Source organism: Heterodontus francisci, chromosome 5 (assembly GCF_036365525.1).
Source record: "Heterodontus francisci isolate sHetFra1 chromosome 5, sHetFra1.hap1, whole genome shotgun sequence".
Taxonomy (NCBI): domain Eukaryota; kingdom Metazoa; phylum Chordata; class Chondrichthyes; order Heterodontiformes; family Heterodontidae; genus Heterodontus; species Heterodontus francisci.
This window is the reverse complement of record NC_090375.1, coordinates 90,010,421-90,031,901: the sequence shown is the minus strand read 5'-3', so window position 1 is coordinate 90,031,901 and position 21,481 is coordinate 90,010,421. Positions and strand designations below refer to the sequence as shown.

Below are 21,481 nucleotides of genomic sequence, written 5' to 3'. Positions count from 1 at the left end.
ATTTCCTCTGTCTTCCAGATTCATCCATTAATTTTCCGCCTTCCATTTTAATTTCTGATTCTACCCTCAGGTCCCCATCCCCGTGCCAAACTAGTCTAAATCTCCCCAGCAGCACTAGCAAAACATCCTGCAAGGAACTCAGTCCCAGCTCTGTGCAGGTGCAATCTGTCTGGCCTGTACAGGTCCCATCGCCCCCAGAGCCTGTCCCAATGTCCCAGGAATCTGAAGCCCTCCATCCTGCACCATCTTTCCAGCCACGCATTCATCTGTCGTATCCTCCTATTTCTATATTCGCTTGCGTGTGGCACTGGGAGTAATCCAGAGATTACTACTTTTGAGATCCTGCTTGCTAATTTCTTACCTAGCTCCCTAAATTCTAACTGGAAGACCACATCCCTCATTCTACCTATGTTGTTGGTTCTGATGTGGACCACGACTGCTGGCTGTTCAAACTCCTCCTTCAGGATACTCTGCAGCCGCTCAGTGACATCCTTGACCCTGGCACCATCCTAGATTCACATCTGCGGCCACAGAAACACCTGTGTTCCCCTGACTATTGAATCACCTATCACTATGGCTCTTCCAATCTTCCCTGTACCCCCTGTGCAGCTGAGCCAACTGTGGTGCCATGTACTTGGCTCTGGCTGCACTCCCCAGGTGAAGAATCACTTTCCTCAGTATCCAGAACTGAATACCTGTTAGAGAGTGAGATGCACTCAGGGGTTTCCTGCACTACCTGCCTGATTCTTTGATTGTCTGGTGGTCACTCATTCCCTCTCTCCCTGCATACTCTTAAGCTGTGGGGTGACCGCATCTATAAACATGCTATCCACGTAGCTCTCATCCTCATGAATGCACCACAGTGTCGCCAGCTGCTGCTCAAGTTCCAAAATCCGGAGCTCAAGCTGCTTCAATTGATGACACTTCCTGCACAAATGGTTCTCCAGGATATGGGAAGCATCCTACGGCTCCCACATAGCACAGAAGGTGCACTCTCGAGGTTGAAGCAAGCCTGCCATTCCTTTATTTATTAGTTGAACCTTTGCTACTGCTAAAAAAAAAACCTTACCTATACTACAACAGCTTAGAATTAATAAAACCTTACTAGTACTGATAAATCCTACTAGCAATACAGTTCACTAGTTAAAATAAACCTTACTCAAAAAAAATACCCAGCTACTCATTTGTTCCTTATTAAGCTATTTACACACACACCTTAACAGTAGTGTACTAACCTAGCTATTTAGAGTTATTCCCGAACAGCAGTTCCTCACCAACCAATCACCTTGCAGGTTTCCTGTGATGTCACTGTTCACTTTGTTTTCAAACTCCAGTGCGCCTGGACTCCTGTCCACTGCTCTCCTGGAAGTTAAGTGCTCTAAGCCGCGATCCTCAGGCTGTAATTATCTGCTCCCCACTCTGTTTTCTCTCCAGGTCCGCTCCTCTCCCTGCTTTCCCAGAAGGTAAGTGCTCTAAGCCGCGATCCTTGGTCTTTATTTATCCGCTGTGTTCTGCCCGCAGGTCTGCTTGTCTCTGCTGCTCTCCCGGAAGGTAGGTGCTGTAGGCCGCGATCCTTGGGCTCTATTTATCTGCTCCTCGCTCAGTGATCCTCCTGCAGGCCTGCTCGTCTCCGCTTCTCTCCCGAAAGGCAAGTGCCTTCCGAAGGAAGCTCGGTACATATTAATCGCAAAGAAAAGAAAATACGTATGGATACAGGGAAAGAGAGGGACCGACCATGGCCCCATCTCCTACCACAAAGGCACTAACTGACTGAACGAGTAAAGACAAAACACTGCGGCTGCAATTAACGGATCCATCTTGCCCAGCATTAAGCCCTGGCCAAGAGAATGGATCAGTGTTGACAAAAACATGTAAACCCGTGCATGATAATGTACACCATGAGCTGATACCCATCGTCCTAAACATTTCAGACATTAAGTTACCCCAGCGGTGCCTGGTGGAGACCCATGCACTATATGAGGCTTTGGTAAACCAAGTAATAACATGGGCATCCTAATTTAATGATGGAGATGGCCAAAGGCTGCACCCCCCTGCTCAGGTGAAGAACCAGCAAAAACGTGAATGATGCCGCCACTATATTCAACACAGGAACCTCAATGGTGAATTCGATTGACTTGGCCTCAGTGGACCAAAAGGTCCGGACGTTGGGCACCCAGCTTAAGAAAATCCTGAGACAGGGACAAAGGATCCAGAGCGGACAGCTCAGTGCAGATCAAACACTCACGCGGACAGTTCAGGATTTGATTATGGTACTTGAGTCATGCTTGGACCATTAATGAATTAACTGGCGAAGGGCATAATATCTCAGGGGACGCGGGTAGGAACGAAGTTTGCAGCATCTATGGATCTTGGATGCTTCTGGACACAGTGGTGTGTCCTCATCCAATAAGACCGAAGAGGCATCTTGCGGATTCAGTGCAACGGACAATTGTACAAAGGAAGCTATATGGGCAATAATGGAACCAACCCACATTGCACATGTGGGAAGAGGGAGATATTGTCTGACCACGTCACGAGAGTATCAGTATGGGCACAACTGATCCGATCCTGTCCTTTAACCAATCACACGGTGTGTCTACACCCACAGGTGCCAGCTAGGGTGGGAAAGGTAGAGCTGGTGGAAAGCTATCAAAGAGGAATGGTTAACTTGCATGTCACGGAAGGCATAAAATAAAAGCTCACACAATACGTACATCAGTCCTCATATTTTATCCCACCGCTGCCCAAACACCTTACAGCTATCCGTGAGGAGATAGGATGTATTACACATTGGCAGACGGTATTAAATGGATAGACGAGTCTACGTGGTGGGAGGATATGTAGAACTGGGGCTCGAACGGACAGATACACCCATGGTTCAGGATCATCTCCCACATTTTAGTCATTGCCCAGGTAGTGGCGGTCCTATATTTGACATGCCTAATTTACAGGGTCAGGAGGACACTCAAGAGAAGTATGGAGACATGAGAATATGGGGGAAGAGATGAGTCCTTACTACAGGGCCTATCAATACAGACAGTATAGTCAATTGCCTTTGTGACTCTAAACTCGATATTTGGCCAGTATCTATGAGTGGCGGAGAGCAAATGGGATTGAATGCATCACTGTTAGATTCACTGGCCATCTTGGGCCAGGCCAAGGGCCAAAAGGGGGGACTGAAGGAGTTAAGAATCAGAAAGGCAATGCACAAGTCAGGATGAGGAAGAGACAAACAAGCTGCTAGGACAAAGGGCAAGGTTAAGGATGCGGTCTAGACTGTACAATTGGCGAATTGTGGAAGTCTGGTCAGGGTGAAACCAGGAGATAGGAAATGAAGACCAGAGACATCTGCTAAGTACCAATAAGAATAAAACTATGTAATCATAAGGCTACGTGACAAACTATCTGTTGTATGACCGCATTACATGACAAAGAATGTATATAAACTTGAAGCTTTGAGTGTAAGATTAGAGTGCTATCTTGGGCTGCCCTAGATAGTGTCTCGCTCTGCGTACGCTTGAATGAACGATCAAAATCTGTACCCGAGTCTCCTCGTGTGGTGATTGAGTTGTCCCATAACAGGACTATGACTTGCTTAATTTTTGACCTCAATTAATTTTAGGTAAAGAGCACAACCTAGTAGAAAGCAAAACTGCCTACTGCATCACTATCTTATGCCTGGATATAGAGCAGATGAGTCTGGGAACACGTTATTGCTTGTTGAACAGTTAAGTTCATAGTTACATCGATCTCAAACAACAATGCTGCTATTTATTTTTTGACTGGGGAGGATGGAGTCAGAAGGGGAAAATAAAATAAAGTGAATCTCAACTATTTAAAATTAAAAAAAAAAATCAGGATTTTTAAAAAATAAGTGATTGGTTAAATTAGGCAGAAACAAGTAACATTAAAGTTTAGAAATTAAAATGAGAATGAGGGAAGTGGCAAGAGGATATACAGAAATATAATTGTATTTAATTGCATATTTCAATAGGTTATAATACTAAATCAACTTCTGACAATCAAGTAGTTTTATTACAGTCATGTTGTTTATTTCTGTCATAATATGGGAGCTGAAACCTTAAAGTCATGTGTGTCCAGGAAAACTGGAACCTCACAATACTTTCGTGCAGCTTAAATCTTCAACTATTTTACCCCTTTCCCTCTTATCTTCTGGAAGATTGCAGCTATACCCTCCACTTGATACCAGTTCCCTATTTGGGGAGGTAGAGGGATGAAGAGGGAAAGAAAAACAAATGAGGGTGAAAAGGAGGGACAAAGAGAGAGGGGAGAATGAGGGAAGAGGCAAGAAGCACATAGTTTTTAAGTCATCCTTTGTCTTTCTTAAAAAAAAAGTGAATTAAACATGTAACTTTTTTGATCCTACATTGTGGAAAAATATTCAAACATCCCTAAATATTATTTTGGACTTACACTAGTACAGGTCTGATGGCATTGTTCATGTTACCATAGGCTGCACGCCCCAGTAGTTCCCGAAAACAACTCTCTGCTAGAGCAGCAGGGTCCTCATCTTTATCAGCACTTCTTCGTATTGAGAGAGGGTTGTTCTTACTGAAAATAAAGAAAAGCAGCATATTAAGAACAAAGAACAAAGAAAATTTCAGCACAGGAACAGGCCCTTCGGCCCTCCAAGCCTGCGCCGATCCAGATCCTCTATCTAAACATGTCGCCTATTTTCTAAGGGTCTGTATCTCTTTACTTCCTGCCCATTCATGTATCTGTCCAGATACATCTTAAAAGACGCTATCATGCCCGCGTCTAACAGCTCCGCTGGCAACGCGTTCCAGGCACCCACCACCCTCTGCGTAAAGAACTTTCCACGCATATCCCCCCTAAACTTTTCCCCTCTCACTTTGAACTCGTGACCCCTAGTAATTGAATCCCCCACTCTGGGAAAAAGCTTCTTGCTATCCACCCTGTCTATACCTCTCATGATTTTGTACACCTCAATCAGGTCCCCCCTCAACCTCCGTCTTTCTAATGAAAATAATCCTAATCTATTCAACCTCTCTTCATAGCTAGCGCCCTCCATACCAGGCAACATCCTGGTGAACCTCCTCTGCACCCTCTCCAAAGCATCTACATCCTTTTGGTAATGTGGAGACCAGAACTGCACGCAGTATTCCAAATGTGGCCGAACCAAAGTCTTATACAACTGTAACATGACCTGCCAACTCTTGTACTCAATACCCCGTCCGATGAAGGAAAGCATGCCGTATGCCTTCTTGACCACTCTATTGACCTGCGTTGCCACCTTCAGGGAACAATGGACCTGAACGCCCAAATCTCTCTGTACATCAATTTTCCCCAGGACTTTTCCATTTACTGTATAATTCACTCTTGAATTGGATCTTCCAAAATGCATCACTTCACATTTGCCCTGATTGAACTCCATCTGCCATTTTTCTGCCCAACTCTCCAATCTATTTATATTCTGCTGTATTCTCTGACAGTCCCCTTCACTATCTGCTACTCCACCAATCTTAGTGTCGTCTGCAAACTTGCTAATCAGACCACCTATACTTTCCTCCAAATCATTGATGTATATCACAAACAACAGTGGTCCCAGCACGGATCCCTGTGGACCACCACTGGTCACACGTCTCCATTTTGAGAATCTCCCTTCCACTGCTACTCTCTGTCTCCTGTTGCCCAGCCAGTTCTTTATCCATCTAGCTAGTACACCCTGGACCCCATGCGACTTCACTTTCTCCATCAGCCTACCATGGGGAACCTTATCAAACGCCTTACTGAAGTCCATGTATATGACATCTACAGCCCTTCCCTCATCAATCAACTTTGTCACTTCCTCAAAGAATTCTATTAAGTTGGTAAGGCATGACCTTCCCTGCACAAAACCATGTTGCCTAGCACTGATAAGCCCATTTTCTTCCAAATGGGAATAGATCCTATCCCTCAGTATCTTCTCCAGCAGCTTCCCTACCACTGACGTCAGGCTCACCGGTCTATAATTACCTGGATTATCCCTGCTACCCTTCTTAAACAAGGGGACAACATTAGCAATTCTCCAGTCCTCCGGGACCTCACCCGTGTTTAAGGATGCTGCAAAGATATCTGTTAAGGCCCCAGCTATTTCCTCTCTCGCTTCCCTCAGTAACCTGGGATAGATCCCATCCGGACCTGGGGACTTGTCCACCTTAATGCCTTTTAGAATACCCAACACTTCCTCCCTCCTTATGCCGACTTGACCTAGAGTAATCAAACATCTGTCCCTAACCTCAACATCCGTCATGTCCCTCTCCTCGGTGAATACCGATGCAAAGTACTCATTTAGAATCTCACCCATTTTCTCTGACTCCACGCATAACTTTCCTCCTTTGTCCTTGAGTGGGCCAATCCTTTCTCTAGTTACCCTCTTGCTCCTTATATATGAATAAAAGGCTTTGGGATTTTCCTTAACCCTGTTTGCTTAAGATATTTCATGACCCCTTTTAGCCCTCTTAATTCCTCGTTTCAGATTGGTCCTACATTCCCGATATTCTTTCAAAGTTTCGTCTGTCTTCAGCCTCCTAGACCTTATGTATGCTTCCTTTTTCCTCTTAGCTAGTCTCACAATTTCACCTGTCATCCATGGTACCCTAATCTTGCCATTTCTCTCCCTCATTTTCACAGGAACATGTCTCTCTTGCACGCTAATCAACCTCTCTTTAAAAGCCTCCCACATATCAAATGTGGATTTACCTTCAAACAGCTGCTCCCAATCTACATTCCCCAGCTCCTGCCGAATTTTGGTATAGTTGGCCTTCCTCCAATTTAGCACTCTTCCTTTCGGACCACGCTAGTCTTTGTCCATGAGTATTCTAAAACTTACGGAATTGTGATCACTATTCCCAAAGTAGTCCCCTACTGAAACTTCAACCACCTGGCCGGGCTCATTCCCCAACACCAGGTCCAGTATGGCCCCTTCCCGAGTTGGACTATTTACATACAGCTCTAGAAAACCCTCTTGGATGCTCCTTACAAATTCTGCTCCATCTGGACCTCTAACACTAAGTGAATCCCAGTCAATGTTGGGAAAATTAAAATCTCCTATCACCACCACCCTGTTGCTCCTACATCTTTCCATAATCTGTTTACATATTTGTACCTCTATCTCACGCTCGCTGTTGGGAGGCCTGTAGTACAGCCCCAACATTGTTACCGCACCCTTCCTATTTCAGAGTTCTGCCCATATTGCCTCACTGCTCGAGTCCTCCATAGTGCCCTCCTTCAGCACAGCTGTGATATCCATGCTTTGACAAACTACTTTTATAATATACTATTTAGAATTAACAGAAGTTATAATTTTTATACTGCATGTGGGTACAGAAGCAATAAATCACTTTTCCTCACAGTCATTTTAAAAGCTCTGACCCATAGATCACACTAGTCTAAGACATAGACAGCTGTTGACATTTCTTTTACTCTTGCACAGCAGTACAGGTTTTCTCAATTTTCAAGGCTTCCCCAGTCCAACTGCTCAATCCTTAGCCTTTCAAATCAAATTCCCTCAGCTCAATCACTAGGCTTATTAAGTACATCAGCTGAATATACGACAGCAAATATCATACATGTGGCGAGGGCAGCACAGTGGCGCAGTGGTTAGCACCGCAGCCTCACAGCTCCAGCAACCTGGGTTCAATTCTGGGTACTGCCTGTGTGGAGTTTGCAAGCTCTCCCTGTGTCTGCGTGGGTTTCCTCCGGGTGCTCCGGTTTCCTCCCACAGCCAAAAGACTTGCAGGTTGGTAGGTAAATTGGCCATTATAAATTGCCCCCAGTATAGGTAGGTGGTAGGGAAATATAGGGACACGTGGGGATGTGGTAGGAATATGGGATTAGTGTAGGATTAGTATAAATGGGTGGTTAATGGTCGGCACAGACTCGGTGGGCCGAAGGGCCTGTTTCAGTGCTGTATCTCTAAACTAAACTAAACATAACCCAATCAAGTCACAGTGGCACAGCATGATATTATTGACCTCTCTCTTGCTATCACAGCAAGAGGGGTTTGGGCAGGCGAAGGTGGGGGTGGTGAGGGGGAAAATGAGAAAGCCACTTTGACAAGTACAATTTCTTTATGGAAGTCAATGCTTTAATCTTGTATTTTTCTAATAAGGTTGACTATCAGATTGCCTGCCTTGCTCTCCGTCCCATTAGTTTGCCTACGCTTCCTCCCACCATTGGCTGTCCCGCCATTAAAGGATGATGTCTACTCAGCATCACGGGTTTCTTGTGACTGAAGAGGCTGATTCTCCACCTGCAGATCTTTGGGCACATCGGGCAGGAGGTCTCACAATCTGGAGTACAAGATTTGCTTCCCCTTCTTTCCTTCCTCGAGGCAAGTGGTGTTTGGTGAGGCAAGCGAATGGGATGCTCGAATTTCCGAACGCTCCTTCTGCTGTTTGCACTTGGTCGCTGCCTGGGCATGTTGACGGTGTTTGAACTGACTGGCACCTTTGCGGATGTTTCTTCTCCATTTTGGGTGGTCTCAGGTAAGAGATTCCCACGAATCAGTGGAAATGTCGTATTTTTCCAGGGAGGCTTTAAGCACATTCTTGTAACGTTTCCTCTGCCCTCCTGGGAGCTTCTTGCCTTGATGGAGCTCAGAGTAGAAAGCTTGTTTTGGGAATCTTGTGTCAGGCATGCGGACGATGTGGCCCGCCCAACATAACTGACTCTCCATGACCAGTGTCTCAATACTGGGGATGTTGGCCTGAGAGAGGACACTGATATTGGAGCACATGTCCTGCTACTGAATTTGCAGGATCTTGTGGTGGCACTGCTGGTGGTACCTCTTCAGGGCTTTCAGATGTCTGCTGTACAGTGTCCAAATTTCCGATGCATACAGGAGGGCAGGTAACACTGCGGCCCTGTAGACCATGAGCTTGGTGCCAGGTTTAGATCTTTGTCATCAAAACACTCTTTTCGCAGACGACTAAAAGCCGACGGTGTATTGGCTCACATCAACCACTCAACCAACACCACTATAAACAGTTTAATAATTTATCTCCTTGCTGTTTCTGGGACCTTGCTGTTGGCAAACTGGAGACATTGCTGCGTTTCATCATCAATGCCTGCCTTTGCTGAGGGGAGGCTCCCAAGGTAACTAACTCTATATACCAGTCTTTGCCTCATACCCTTAATATCGTTGGTTAACAAGAATCTCAGATTCTAACAATTAACTCAGCATCAAATGTCATTTGCGGAAGACAGCTCCAAACGTCTACCACCCTAACTCAAAACTTCAAAAACTAAAAGTTAGATGCAACAAATACCGTCATAGTCAGGAGTTTTAGAGAAGTGGTTACACCCAAGGTGCAGGCAAATAGATGGGTGACCGCTAGAAGGGGCAGGCAGTCAGTGCAGGAATCCCCTGTGGCTATCCCCCTCTCTAACAAGTATACAGTTCTGGATACTGTTGGGGGGATGGCCTATCAGGGGAAAACAGCAGCAGCCAGAGCAGTGGCACCACGGCTGGCACTGTTGTTCAGCAGGGAGGGACAAAGCACAGAAGAGCAATAGTTATAGGGGACTCTATAGTCAGGGACAGAGATAGGCGCTTCTGTGGACGTGAGAGACTCCAGGATGGTATGTTGCCTCCCTGGTGCCAGGGTCAAGGATGTCTCTGAACTGACAGGGGGCATTCTGAAGGGGGAGGGTGAACAGCCAGAGGTTGCGGTACACATCGGTACCAACGACATAGGCAGGAAGAGTGACGAAGTCCTGCAGGGGGAGTTTAGAGAGTTAGGTAGAAAGTTAAAAGACAGGACCTCAAGGGTTGTAACCACGGGATTACTCCCTGTGCCACGTGCCAGTGAGGCGAGAAATAGGAAGATAGTGCAGCTAAACACGTGGCTGAACAGCTGGTGCAGATGGGAGGGTTTCAGATATCTGGATTATTGGGATCTCTTCAGGGACAGGTAGGACCTGTACAAGAAGGACGGGTTGCATCTAAACTTGGGGGGGGGGGGGGCACAAATATCCTGGCTGCGAGGTTTGCTAGCGTCACTCGGGAGGGTTTAAACTAGTGTGGCAGTGGGGTGGGAACCAGAGCAGTAGGGTTGGGGAGTTGCATTACTGGTTAAGGAGAATATCACAGCTGTACTGCGGGAGGACACCTCAGAGGGGTCATGCAGTGAGCAATATGGGTGGAGCTCAGGAATAGGAAGGGTGCAGTCACGATGTTGGGGGTTTACTACAGGCCTCCCAACAGCCAGCGGGAGGTAGAGGAGCAGATATGTAGACAGATTTTGGAAAGATGTAAAGGTAACTGGGTTGTAGTGGTGGGTGATTTTAACTTCCCCTATATTGACTGGGACTCACTTAGTGCTAGCGGCTTGGATGGGGCAGAATTTGTAAGGAGCATCCAGGAGGGATTCTTGAAACAATATGTAGATAGTCCAACTCGGGATGGGGCCGTACTGGACCTAGTATTGGGGAATGAGCCCGGCCAGGTGGTTGAAGTTTCAGTAGGGGAGCATTTCGGGAACAGTGACCAGATTTCCATAAGTTTTAAGGTACTTGTGGATAAGGATAAGAGTAGTCCTCGGGTGAAGGTGCTAAATTGGGGGAAGGCTAATTATAACAATATTAGGCAGGAACTGAAGAATTTAGATTGGGGGCGGCTGTTTGAGGGTAAATCAACATCTGACATGTGGGAGTCTTTCAAACGTCAGTTGATTAGAATCCAGGACCAGCATGTTCCTGTGAGGAAGAAGGATAAGTTTGGCAAGTTTCAGGAACCTTGGATAACGTGGGATATTGTGAACCTAGTCAAAAAGAAAAAGGAAGCATTCGTAAGGGCTGGAAGGCTGGGAACAGACGAAGCCCTTCAGGAACATAAAGACAGTAGGAAGGAACTTAAGCAAGGAGTCAGGAGGGCTAAAAGGGGTCATGAAAAGTCATTGGCAAACAGGATTAAGGAAAATCCCAAGGCTTTTTATACGTATATAAAGAGCAAGAGGGTAACCAGGGAAAGGGTTGGCCCACTCAAGGACAGAGAAGGGAATCTATGTGTGGAGCCAGAGGAAATGGGCGAGGTACTAAATGAGTACATTGCATCAGTATCCACCAAAGAGAAGGACTTGGTGGATGATGAGTCTAGGGAAGGGAGTGTAGATAGTCTCGGTCACGTCGTTATCAAAAAGGAGCTGGTGTTGGGCGTCTTGCAAAGTATTAAGGTAGATAAGTCCCCAGGGCCTGATGGGATCTACCCCAGAATACTGAGGGAGGCAAGGGAAGAAATTGCTGGGGCCTTGACAGAAATCTCTGTATCCTCATTGGCGACAGGTGAAATCCCAGAGGACTGGAGAATAGCCAATGTTGTTCCTTTGTTTAAGAAGGGTAGCAAGGATAATCCAGGAAATTATAGGCTGGTGAGCCTTACGTCAGTGGTAGGGAAATTATTAGAGGGGATTCTTCGGGACAGGATTTACTCCCATTTGGAAACAAACAAATTTATTAGCGAGAGGCATCATGGTTTTGTGAAAGGGGAGGTCGTGTCTCACTAACTTGATTGAGTTTTTTGAGGAAGTGACGAAGATGATTGATGAAGGAAGGGCAGTGGATGTTATCTTTATGGACTTGATAAGGTCCCTCATGGCAGACTGGTACAAAAAGTGAAGTCACACGGGATCAGTGGTGAGCTGGCAAGATGGATACAGAACTGGCTCGGTCATAGAAGACAGAGGGTAGCAGTGGAAGGGTGCTTTTCTGAATGGAGGGCTGCGACGAGTGGTGTTCTGCAGGGATCAGTGCTGGGACCGTTGCTGTTTCGAGTATATATAAATGATTTGGAGGAAAATGTAGCTAGTAAGTTTGCGGATGACACAAAGGTTGGTGGAGTTGCGGATAGTGATGAGGATTGTCATAGGATACAGCAGGATATTGATCGGTTGGAGACTTCGGCAGAGAAATGGCAGATGGCGTTTAATCCGGACAAATGTGAGGCAATACATTTTGGAAGGTCTAGTGCAGGTGGGAGGTATACAGTAAATGGCAGAACCCTTAGGAGTATTGACAGGCAGAGAGATCTGGGCATACAGGTCCACAGGTCACTGAAAGTGGCAACGCAGATGGATAAACGTAGTCAAGAAGGCATACGGCATGCTTGCCTTCATCGGTCGGGGCATAGAGTATAAAAATTGGCAAGTCATGCTGCAGCTGTACAGAACTTTAGTTAGGCCACACTTAGAATATTGCATGCAATTCTGGTTGCCACACTACCAGAAGGACGTGGAGGCTTTGGAGAGGGTACAGAAGAGGTTTACCAGGATGTTGCCTGGTCTGGAGGGCATTAGCTGTGAGGAGAGATTGGATAAACTCGGATTGTCTTCACTGGAACGACGGAGGTGGAGGGGCGACATGAGGGAGGTTTACAAAGTTATGAGCGGCATGGACAGAGTGGATAGTCAGAAGCTTTTTCCCAGGGTGGAAGAGTCAGTTACTAGGGGACATAGGTATAAAGTGAAAGAGGCAAAGTTTAGAGGAGATGTGAGAGGCAAGTTCTTTACACAGAGGGTTTACGCTTCAACTTGTTTTGATGTCGGAGTCTTTTCTCTTTAGGTTTACATGTCTTCTGTGGGTCCAGTGGTTTGGGAGAAGGCGAGAGACAGACAGACAGCCAGGTCAGAGACTTGCTTGTTCCAGCTTCAATTGCATAAACTGCCTTCTGAATTCAAACTGTCCTGTGGCTAGCTTAAAAAACCTGGACCAGTTAGTCATGTGACCAGCAGGTTTAACCATCCCTGGCTTTGTGGATTGTATCATCTTAGCAGGCCCTGGAATGCGCTTCCCTACATCTTCAGTGTCTGGTGATCAAAATCCATTTGGGTTAATTGAAGCAGGGAATGGTCCTTTGTCTCCACAAGCAGCGTTTCTAAGTATGCAAATGTCCTTCCAGCCCAGTGTCTGGTGATCTTCAAACAAGTCATTTCTTCACTCCAGCAACAGTTTAAAATCAATGTTCATATGACAAAATTAATATGCCTCATTCTTGGCAGGTGGGGGTCTGCATGACAACCAAACGGGCGGCACAGTGGCGCAGTGGTTAGCACTGCAGCCTCACAGCTCCAGGGACCCGGGTTCGATTCTGGGTACTGCCTGTGTGGAGTTTGCAAGTTCTCCCTGTGTCTGCGTGGGTTTTCTCCGGGTGCTCCGGTTTCCTCCCACAAGCCAAAAGACTTGCAGGTTGATAGGTAAATTGGCCATTATAAATTGTCACTAGTATAGGTAGGTGGTAGGGAAATATAGGGACAGGTGGGGATGTTTGGTAGGAATATGGGATTGGTGTAGGATTAGTATAAATGGGTGGTTGATGGTCGGCACAGACTCGGTGGGCCGAAGGGCCCGTTTCAGTGCTGTATCTCTAAACTAATCTAATCTAATCTATACAAGGAAAAGGACAGCATGAAAAATGCAAGTCTACCATTAAAGGCTCAAGTCTTGCAACCATCCCTTTACCCTTAAAAACCTCTGCTGGTGCAATGAACAGTCTTTCTGGAAATATGACTGCACTTTCAAGTATAAACTGGATACTATCTTTATTCCTTAAGTCAAAACACAGACATTATTAAAACAAGCTTGCCCCAAGCAGTTGTCTGTGATTACTCTCTTTCCTCCCCCACCTCACTTATTCTTCTGTATTTAATGCCCAATCCTGGTGAACACCCCAAATTCTTTAACTAAAAGTAACAGCAGCACTGACATCCCAAAGTAACAATTACAGAGCAACTGCGAGTTACTTACTTGCAGAAGGCAATACAAGCATTAGGCTAGGGTATCAGTGCTATCAGTTGCAAGACAACTGTCTTGCCTTAAATATGAATTCACAAAGACCAATAGGTTTTAAAATTCTCTGAACTTATCTTGTTCAGAACCAAATTCAAATGCGACATGGGAACAGGTTGCACTTTCCATTAAAAAAATCTGGAGAACTTCAAGCTTTTTGTGTAGTGTGATCTTCAAAAGCAGGTGATGTGCACAAATGGCTGTAAAACACTCAGAGCAATAGCTGAAGGTATGATAAAAATCCCAACAAGTTTTGTCTCAGATCAAAGTTTCAATTGTGGAGCTAGTTTAAAAAAAAACTAAACCAGCAAAATAGAGTCTTTGCCAGAAATCAGTAATAATGTCACAACGAATGGCTGTGATTCTAAATTCTCTGGTGGTCAGCTTTTTAAAAACTATGGGGCCAGAACTAAAGGTTTCTGCAGTAAATCCAGTTATGGATATGGTGACAAGATCGACCTCCAGTATGCGATCCTGTAATCAGCTTCAAAGGGCTATAATCCCAAACAGTGATTTGTTCTGCATCTCACTAATTTTGGCTTTTAATTTCAAAATATATGCATTTTGTAGTTCTTATTTGCTTTTTGTTGCGATTCGGATAAACATGCAGGATTCAATACTACAAGGAAGAACTTCCTCAGCAAACAAGAATTTTTCTCTGAGCAAATCCATGGGACACATCTGTGCAATTAGCGAAAAAGTGAGAAAAGTGTAGATACTTCCCCAGGAAGAGAACTTAAAACACAATTAGGAAACAGGAACAGAAACCACCTATTCAAGTTGCCAATTTCATGCATCTCATGAGAAGAGCGAGCTAGATGTTCTGTCTATTGACTACAAATAGATGGAATCCAATTCCATCCCCAATCCACATTTCAACCTACCTAATGAGTGGGTACATTATTTACATTTCATTTTAGCAGCAGCAGATCTTTTTTTAAAAAGGAAAAGCTAACCATATTTTGAATGTTAACACAGGGAAGCCCGATAGGAGATAATTTGCTGTTATATCAGACTATAGTTGACAATTCGCTAAACTACATCTCAAGGTGATGTTAGCATTTTCAAGTTTGCTTACATAGCTAATTCTTGAGATCTTACTCATTTTATGATTTTTGATTAATTGATTTAAAAAATATAAAGTTTGCTTCACTACTAAAGGGATGCTATTTTTGAAATTACCCTTTTTTACAATGGTGATGCTGCTCAATCCATGTTCCATTCCTTGTCATTTCTAATTGTGGGGACAAGGCCAATTAAGCTGACATTTATACTACTAAATTATTCAAATACATTTTCACAATACCGCTTGCATCCATAAATATCCATGCTGTTTTTTTTAAAAACAGGTAATGGTGTGTGCTAAGAATAGTAATCATAGGATCACAGAAGAGTATAGCACAACTTGTGGAAGTCACAGGACAAGCATAGCACCATCTCAGAGTCAGAGTTTTACAGCTACAGAAACAGGCCCTTCGGTCCAATGCGCCTGCGCTGACCATCAAGCACCCATCCAATCACCACCACCTTCTCAAGGGCAATTAGGGATGGGCAATAAATGCTGGTCTAGCCAGCGACGCCCACATCCCATGAATGAATTTTTAAAAATCCCATTTTCTGGCACTTGACCCTTTAGCCTTGTATGCTTTGGCGTTTCACGTGCTCATCTAAATACTTCTTGAATGTTTTGAGAGTTCCTGCCTCAACCACCCCTTCAGGCAGTGTGTTCCAGATTCCAACCACCGTCTGGGTGAAAATATTTTTCCTCAACTCCCATCTAAACCTCCTGCCCCTTGCCTTAAAGCCATGTCCCCTGGTTATTGACACCTCCGTTAAGGGGAAAAGTTCCTTCCTATCTATCCTATCAATGCCCCTCATAATTTTGTATACCTTTATCAGGTCCCCCCCTTTAGCCTTCTCCGCTCCAAGGAAAACAACCCCAGCCTATCCAGTCTCTCTTCATAACTGAAATGCTCCAGCCCAGGCAACATCCTGCTGAATCTCCTCTACACCCTTTCCAGTGCAATCACATCCTTCCTATAGTGTGGAGCCCAGAACTGTACACAGTATTCCAGCTGTGGCCTAACTAGCGTTTTATATAGCTCCATTGTAACCTCCCTGCTCTTATATTTTATGCGTCGGCTAATAAAAGCAAGTATCCCGTATGCCTTCCTAACCACCTTATCCACCTGTGCTGCTACCTTCAGTGATCTATGGACAAGTATGCCAAGGTCCCTCTGACCCTCTGTACTCCCTAGGATCCTACCATCCATCGCATACATCCTTGCCTTGTTAGTCCTCCCAAAGTGCATCACCTCACACTTGTCAGGATTAAACTCCATTTGCCACTGCTCCACCCATCTACATCGTCCTGTAATCTAAGGCTTTCCTCCTCACTATTTACGACACCACCAATTTTCGTGTTGTCTGCAAACTTACTGATCATACTTACTATATTCACGTCTAAATCATTAATGTACACTAGAAACAGTAAGGGTCCCAGAACCGATCCCTGCGGTATCCCACTGGTCACAGGTCTCCATTCGCAAAAACAACCCTCTACCATCACCCTCTGCCTCCTTCCACTAAGCCAGTTTTGGATCCAATTTGCCAAATTACCTTGGATCCCATGGGTTCTCGCCTTCTTAACCAATCTCCCATGCGGGACCTTATCAAAAGTCTTACTGAAGTCCATGTAGACTACATCAGCTGCTTTACCCTCATCAATACATCTAGTCACCTCCTCAAAAAATGCAATCAAATTTGTTAGACACTATCTCCCCTAACAAAGCCATGCTGACTATCCCTGATTAATCCTGCCTCTCAGAATTTTTTCCAATAATTTCCCTACCACTGACGTTAGACTCACAGGCCTATAATTACCTGGTTTATCCCTGCTACCCCTTCCTAAATAATGGTGCCACATTCGCTGTCCTCCAGTCCTCTGTGGCCAGAGAGGATTTGAAATGTATGTCAGAGCCTCTGCTATCTCCTCCCTGGCCTCACATAGCAGCCTGGGATACATCGCATCTGGTCCTGAGGATTTATCCACCTTTAAGCCCGCTAATACATCCTCCTTTTCAATGCTAACTTGATCAAGTATATCCCTCTCTGATCATTACACCCACATACAACCAGGATCACCATTACAAAAAAGGGCAATTTTAAAAATAGCATCCTTTAGTAATGAAGAAAACTTATGTTTTAATTCATCAAGAATCATAAAATGAGTAAGATGTCAATATTTGGCTATGTAAACAAACTTGCAAATGACAGTATCACCTTGAGAAGTAATTTACAGCGAGTTGTTAACCATAGCCTGTTGTACCAAATCAAAACCTTCCATTAATGTTAACTTGAAATTTTCTTTAAAAGCATCCCTTCAGGCATAAATATTTTGCTATAAAACTTATAATGCAAGTGACCTTATTCTTAATTTCAACAGAAAAAAATTGCAAGCAGTGCCCACAATTACTGTCATGGTCAATTTTATTTCTTAAGTGAAATGAAATGCTGGAAGGCATTTATAGAAAAACTTCTTTGAATTTTTGGACTGAAACATTATCTTTTGAAATTTCACACAAGCTCTGAAAGCTGATTTTGTAACTGAATTTTCAGCTTTGAATAATTTAAGCTTCTTCATGGGAAGTCTGCCTATTAATATTAAATGATGCCAAATGATGGCAGACTAGCAAATAGCACAAGCGAATGTCAGCTCTGATTCCTTTTTCAGTCAATATCCAACTTTTCGGTGAATAAATTAGAAGTTAAATACATACTGTTGTGAATGTTGACATAATTGGCATTAATAAATTATGTTGCACAGAAAATCCAACAACCAGATAAAATATATGTTATCCAGTACTCACTTACCAACTAATCAAGTCCATACTTGCTCAACCATACAAAACTGCACAACAACCTAGAGTTAAATATTTTAAACATGTAAGCTGCTTTATTGTCCAATAGCGTTGTGACTTGTCTATTAGCTTAATGAAGTGGAGTTTCAATCAGTTAAAGCTCAGTAAATCTCCAAACTCCTAAACTGAAACACAAATAAAAATATAAAATCGGTTATCCATAAACACTGTTTTTAAAAAGTACTGGATAAGGCTAATCCTATTTCAACAGATCAAAAGACACAAAAAGTCATTAGCAAACTATCTGTAATCTGGGCTTCATTCCAGCGTGATAGGATGTTCAAGTAAAGAGAGCAGTACAGACAGAAAGCACAGTTAATTCATGGAAATATTGGCAATTAAGCTGAAAAATGAAATTTAGCACTGACAAGATGGGCAAAAGAGAGCTGGTTAGGTATGCCATGAAGTGGAACACAATTTGGAGACAGGCACCTGAAAACATTTTAAAAAGTCTACGTTTTCCTCAGTGCAACAGCAAATCAGATATTCGAGAGTGAGAAACACCAGGCAAGCAATACAAATCCTACAGGGGGCAGGGATTGATGGTTACTGCCCATCCCACCCAAAGTACTTGGCATATCAGGTATGAGAGATTGTAGCAAAAATAGGCAACAGTACTCAGCAAATAGTCCGAGCAGTTTTCACAATTCACAGCCCAAGGAAATCTAGGGTCTCCAGAATTTCAGCAGCCAGCATGGATAGTCCCTCCAAGGAATAACTTTGTTATAGGTGTTCCATCTCACTCAATTCAATACAAATTTGATGTACCAAGCCAAAACATTCAATTTATTCAATAAATTCTATTCACTTCTGATTTGTAAATCATGCTGAGAATGTCTGTAATGGTGCACATAACTGAACAGCAGAACAAAATGTACATTAATGCTGGTGGAGGAAATGCAGAGGACTCTGTTGAACCAAGTGTTATAGACCTTTGGCAAATAAGAGCAGTCCTATTGTGTTTAGCTGTTCTATGACCACCAGAACAGAATGGTCAATGTCCAATGCTGTTAAAATTCCCACAAAAAATTTATTTTGTACCAGGCCGCACCAAGTTTTTTTTTGAAGAGGAAAGTCGAGTGGAATGGACCAGACTGATGGCCTTCTTCCCTGGCTAATAACATCCTTGAGGCAGACTTGGAAAGGGGATCCCTTGAAGGGAAACTCAGAAATCTAGATAAATATACCTTATATTAGTGCTTGGTGCACCAGTTTTCTAGGCCACTTTTGTATTTCAGTAACTATTTCCTCATTTTCACTGCCTCCCTCATGATATCTGCCTTCTGGCCTTTGCTCTGCAAAGAGACCTAACCATGTAGGAAGAGAAACAAAGTCATGGACTGCTGCATACAATGATCCTGGGGAACCCTGTGAGAGTAGCAGTTACAATCCTGATGGTTGCATGAACATTGTTGTATTGGTGTTAGATTAAGCCCTTTTCAGAATGTCAGCAGATATGCTCTCTTGCCATACCCACATGAATACCTGCCACTGCAATTTGTTGGCTACATGTGTGCAGTCAATGTCCCCTTGCACACAAGGGAAGACAGACACTTAACAAATCCAGAATCCTTTCATTTTGACTACTGGCATCCATTGGGAAGGATATGTAGTTGTTGGCCCTGGCAAAGACAACACTTGCGCTCTTTATTATGCACTTAAGCACAGCAGGCAGAGATGAGGGAAGTGTCTCCTACAGCACCCTGGAAAGCTATAGTTTTAGGAGGGCATTTAGAGGGTCTAAGCTCCAAAGAGTGAAATGACTCCAAGCTTTTGCTAGAATTGCAGTTCTGCAAAATACACTGCTTGACTGATGGCAGGTGCAGTCTAACTGTCACATGCATTTTGTTACTGCTAGGAGGGTGGGAAAAACAGTGAGACTTAAAAACTGTCTACATCATTATCTCTTCTGAGCTAGTGTACTTACAAATTTTTCCTATATGTTGACATATATTCAAGTACACTCCTTGTTATTCTTCAATATTAAGCTTTGCTAGATTGCAATTTATTAAGTTTGTAGTCTGCAGGGTAATATAGTTCTCAATTGTTCTTTGTAAACTGTTTAAATACGGTAATGTATTAATTTTCGCTTATGCCATGTTACGACCAGGTAAGGAGGAGTCCAGGGGTTCCCTCTCAGCCTTTGCCTGGTTTAACCGTAACAGAGTTTAATTTTAGAAACACCATGTTTTTAGCTCCCCCTCAGTGAATCCTTGTTCACTGTTCCAATTGTAAGGCAAAGAAATCAAACAGGTTTCCTTAGATTTAAACAAGAAAGGTAGAAGTTTATTGATCTTAAACTCTAATCCGGTCAACGACTACGACTATGCGACGCAACCATGCTAGCATGCATACATGATAAACACACGCAGATAGAGACAGAAAAAGTAGAAAGAATAAAGGGGAACAGTTTGAGGCAATATCTGTTAGTTATTTACTGTCCTTTGAGTTCAATGTGGAGTCTTTGGTTGCCGGTAAATCCCGCTATTCATTGGGGCCCAGTTTACGCTTCAACTTGTTTTGATGTCGGAGTCTTTTCTCTTTAGGTTTACATGTCTTCTGTGGGTCCAGTGGCTTGGGAGAAGGTGAGAGACAGACAGACAGCCAGGTCAGAGACTTGCTTGTTCCAGCTTCAATTGCATAAACTGCCTTCTGAATTCAAACTGTCCTGTGGCTAGCTTAAAAAACCTGGACCAGTTAGTCATGTGACCAGCAGGTTTAACCATCCCTGGCTTTGTGGATTGTATCATCTTAGCAGGCCCTGGAATGCGCTTCCCTACATCTTCAGTGTCTGGTGATCAAAATCCATTTGGGTTAATTGAAGCAGGGAATGGTCCTTTGTCTCCACAAGCAGCGTTTCTAAGTATGCAAATGTCCTTCCAGCCCAGTGTCTGGTGATCTTCAAACAAGTCATTTCTTCACTCCAGCAACAGTTTAAAATCAATGTTCATATGACAAAATTAATATGCCTCATTCTTGGCAGGTGGGGGTCTGCATGACAACCAAACGGGCGGCACAGTGGCGCAGTGGTTAGCACTGCAGCCTCACAGCTCCAGGGACCCGGGTTCGGTTCCTGGTACTGCCTGTGTGGAGTTTGCAAATTCTCCCTGTGTCTGCGTGGGTTTTCTCCGGGTGCTCCGGTTTCCTCCCACAAGCCAAAAGACTTGCAGGTTGATAGGTAAATTGGCCATTATAAATTGTCACTAGTATAGGTAGGTGGTAGGGAAATATAGGAACAGGTGGGGATGTTTGGTAGGAATATGGGATTAGTGTAGGATTAGTATAAATGGGTGGTTGATGTTCGGCACAGACTCGGTGGGCCGAAGGGCCTGTTTCAGTGCTGTATCTCTAATCTAATCTAATCAAACAAAGCTGTATAACTATAACCAATATGGTGTCAGATTAAACAGTCACAAAATGGTGAGTATAACAGGATGTTAACATACATTATTGGAATATTCGTTGTAAGATAGATCCTAGGACCAACACGGTTGGTTACCTTAAGGAAGGGAACCTTCGTGCAGCATAAGAGCACTTGTGACCTACCAGTATTATATGACAGTTCATTATGATGACGAACCCAAGTAATGTTAAGAAGCCCAAATAAGAAGTTTGAGAAGTTAGGCATGATGGATTTATTGTCGTTTTTGATCAGTTCAGAAGACGGCCAAAAAGTTGAAACCAACATTGGAAGTGATGGTATACACTACAAGGCTGATTACTGAGAAAAATGAAACGAGTGGAAGGAAATTTAA

The 21,481-nt window shown here is 43.9% G+C and overlaps 1 protein-coding gene across 8 annotated transcripts in view; it reads right to left on the bottom strand.

The window, feature by feature from the left end:
- The window catches only part of LOC137369955 (protein EFR3 homolog A-like), a 325,373-nt gene that overhangs the window by 150,233 nt on the left and 153,659 nt on the right, over nt 1-21,481 (bottom strand). For all 8 annotated transcript variants that reach the window (XM_068031744.1, XM_068031747.1, XM_068031748.1 and 5 more), the window contains one exon: nt 4,435-4,572. In XM_068031744.1, the coding sequence (XP_067887845.1) occupies nt 4,435-4,572 (138 nt within the window). The remainder of the gene's footprint in view (nt 1-4,434; nt 4,573-21,481) is intronic.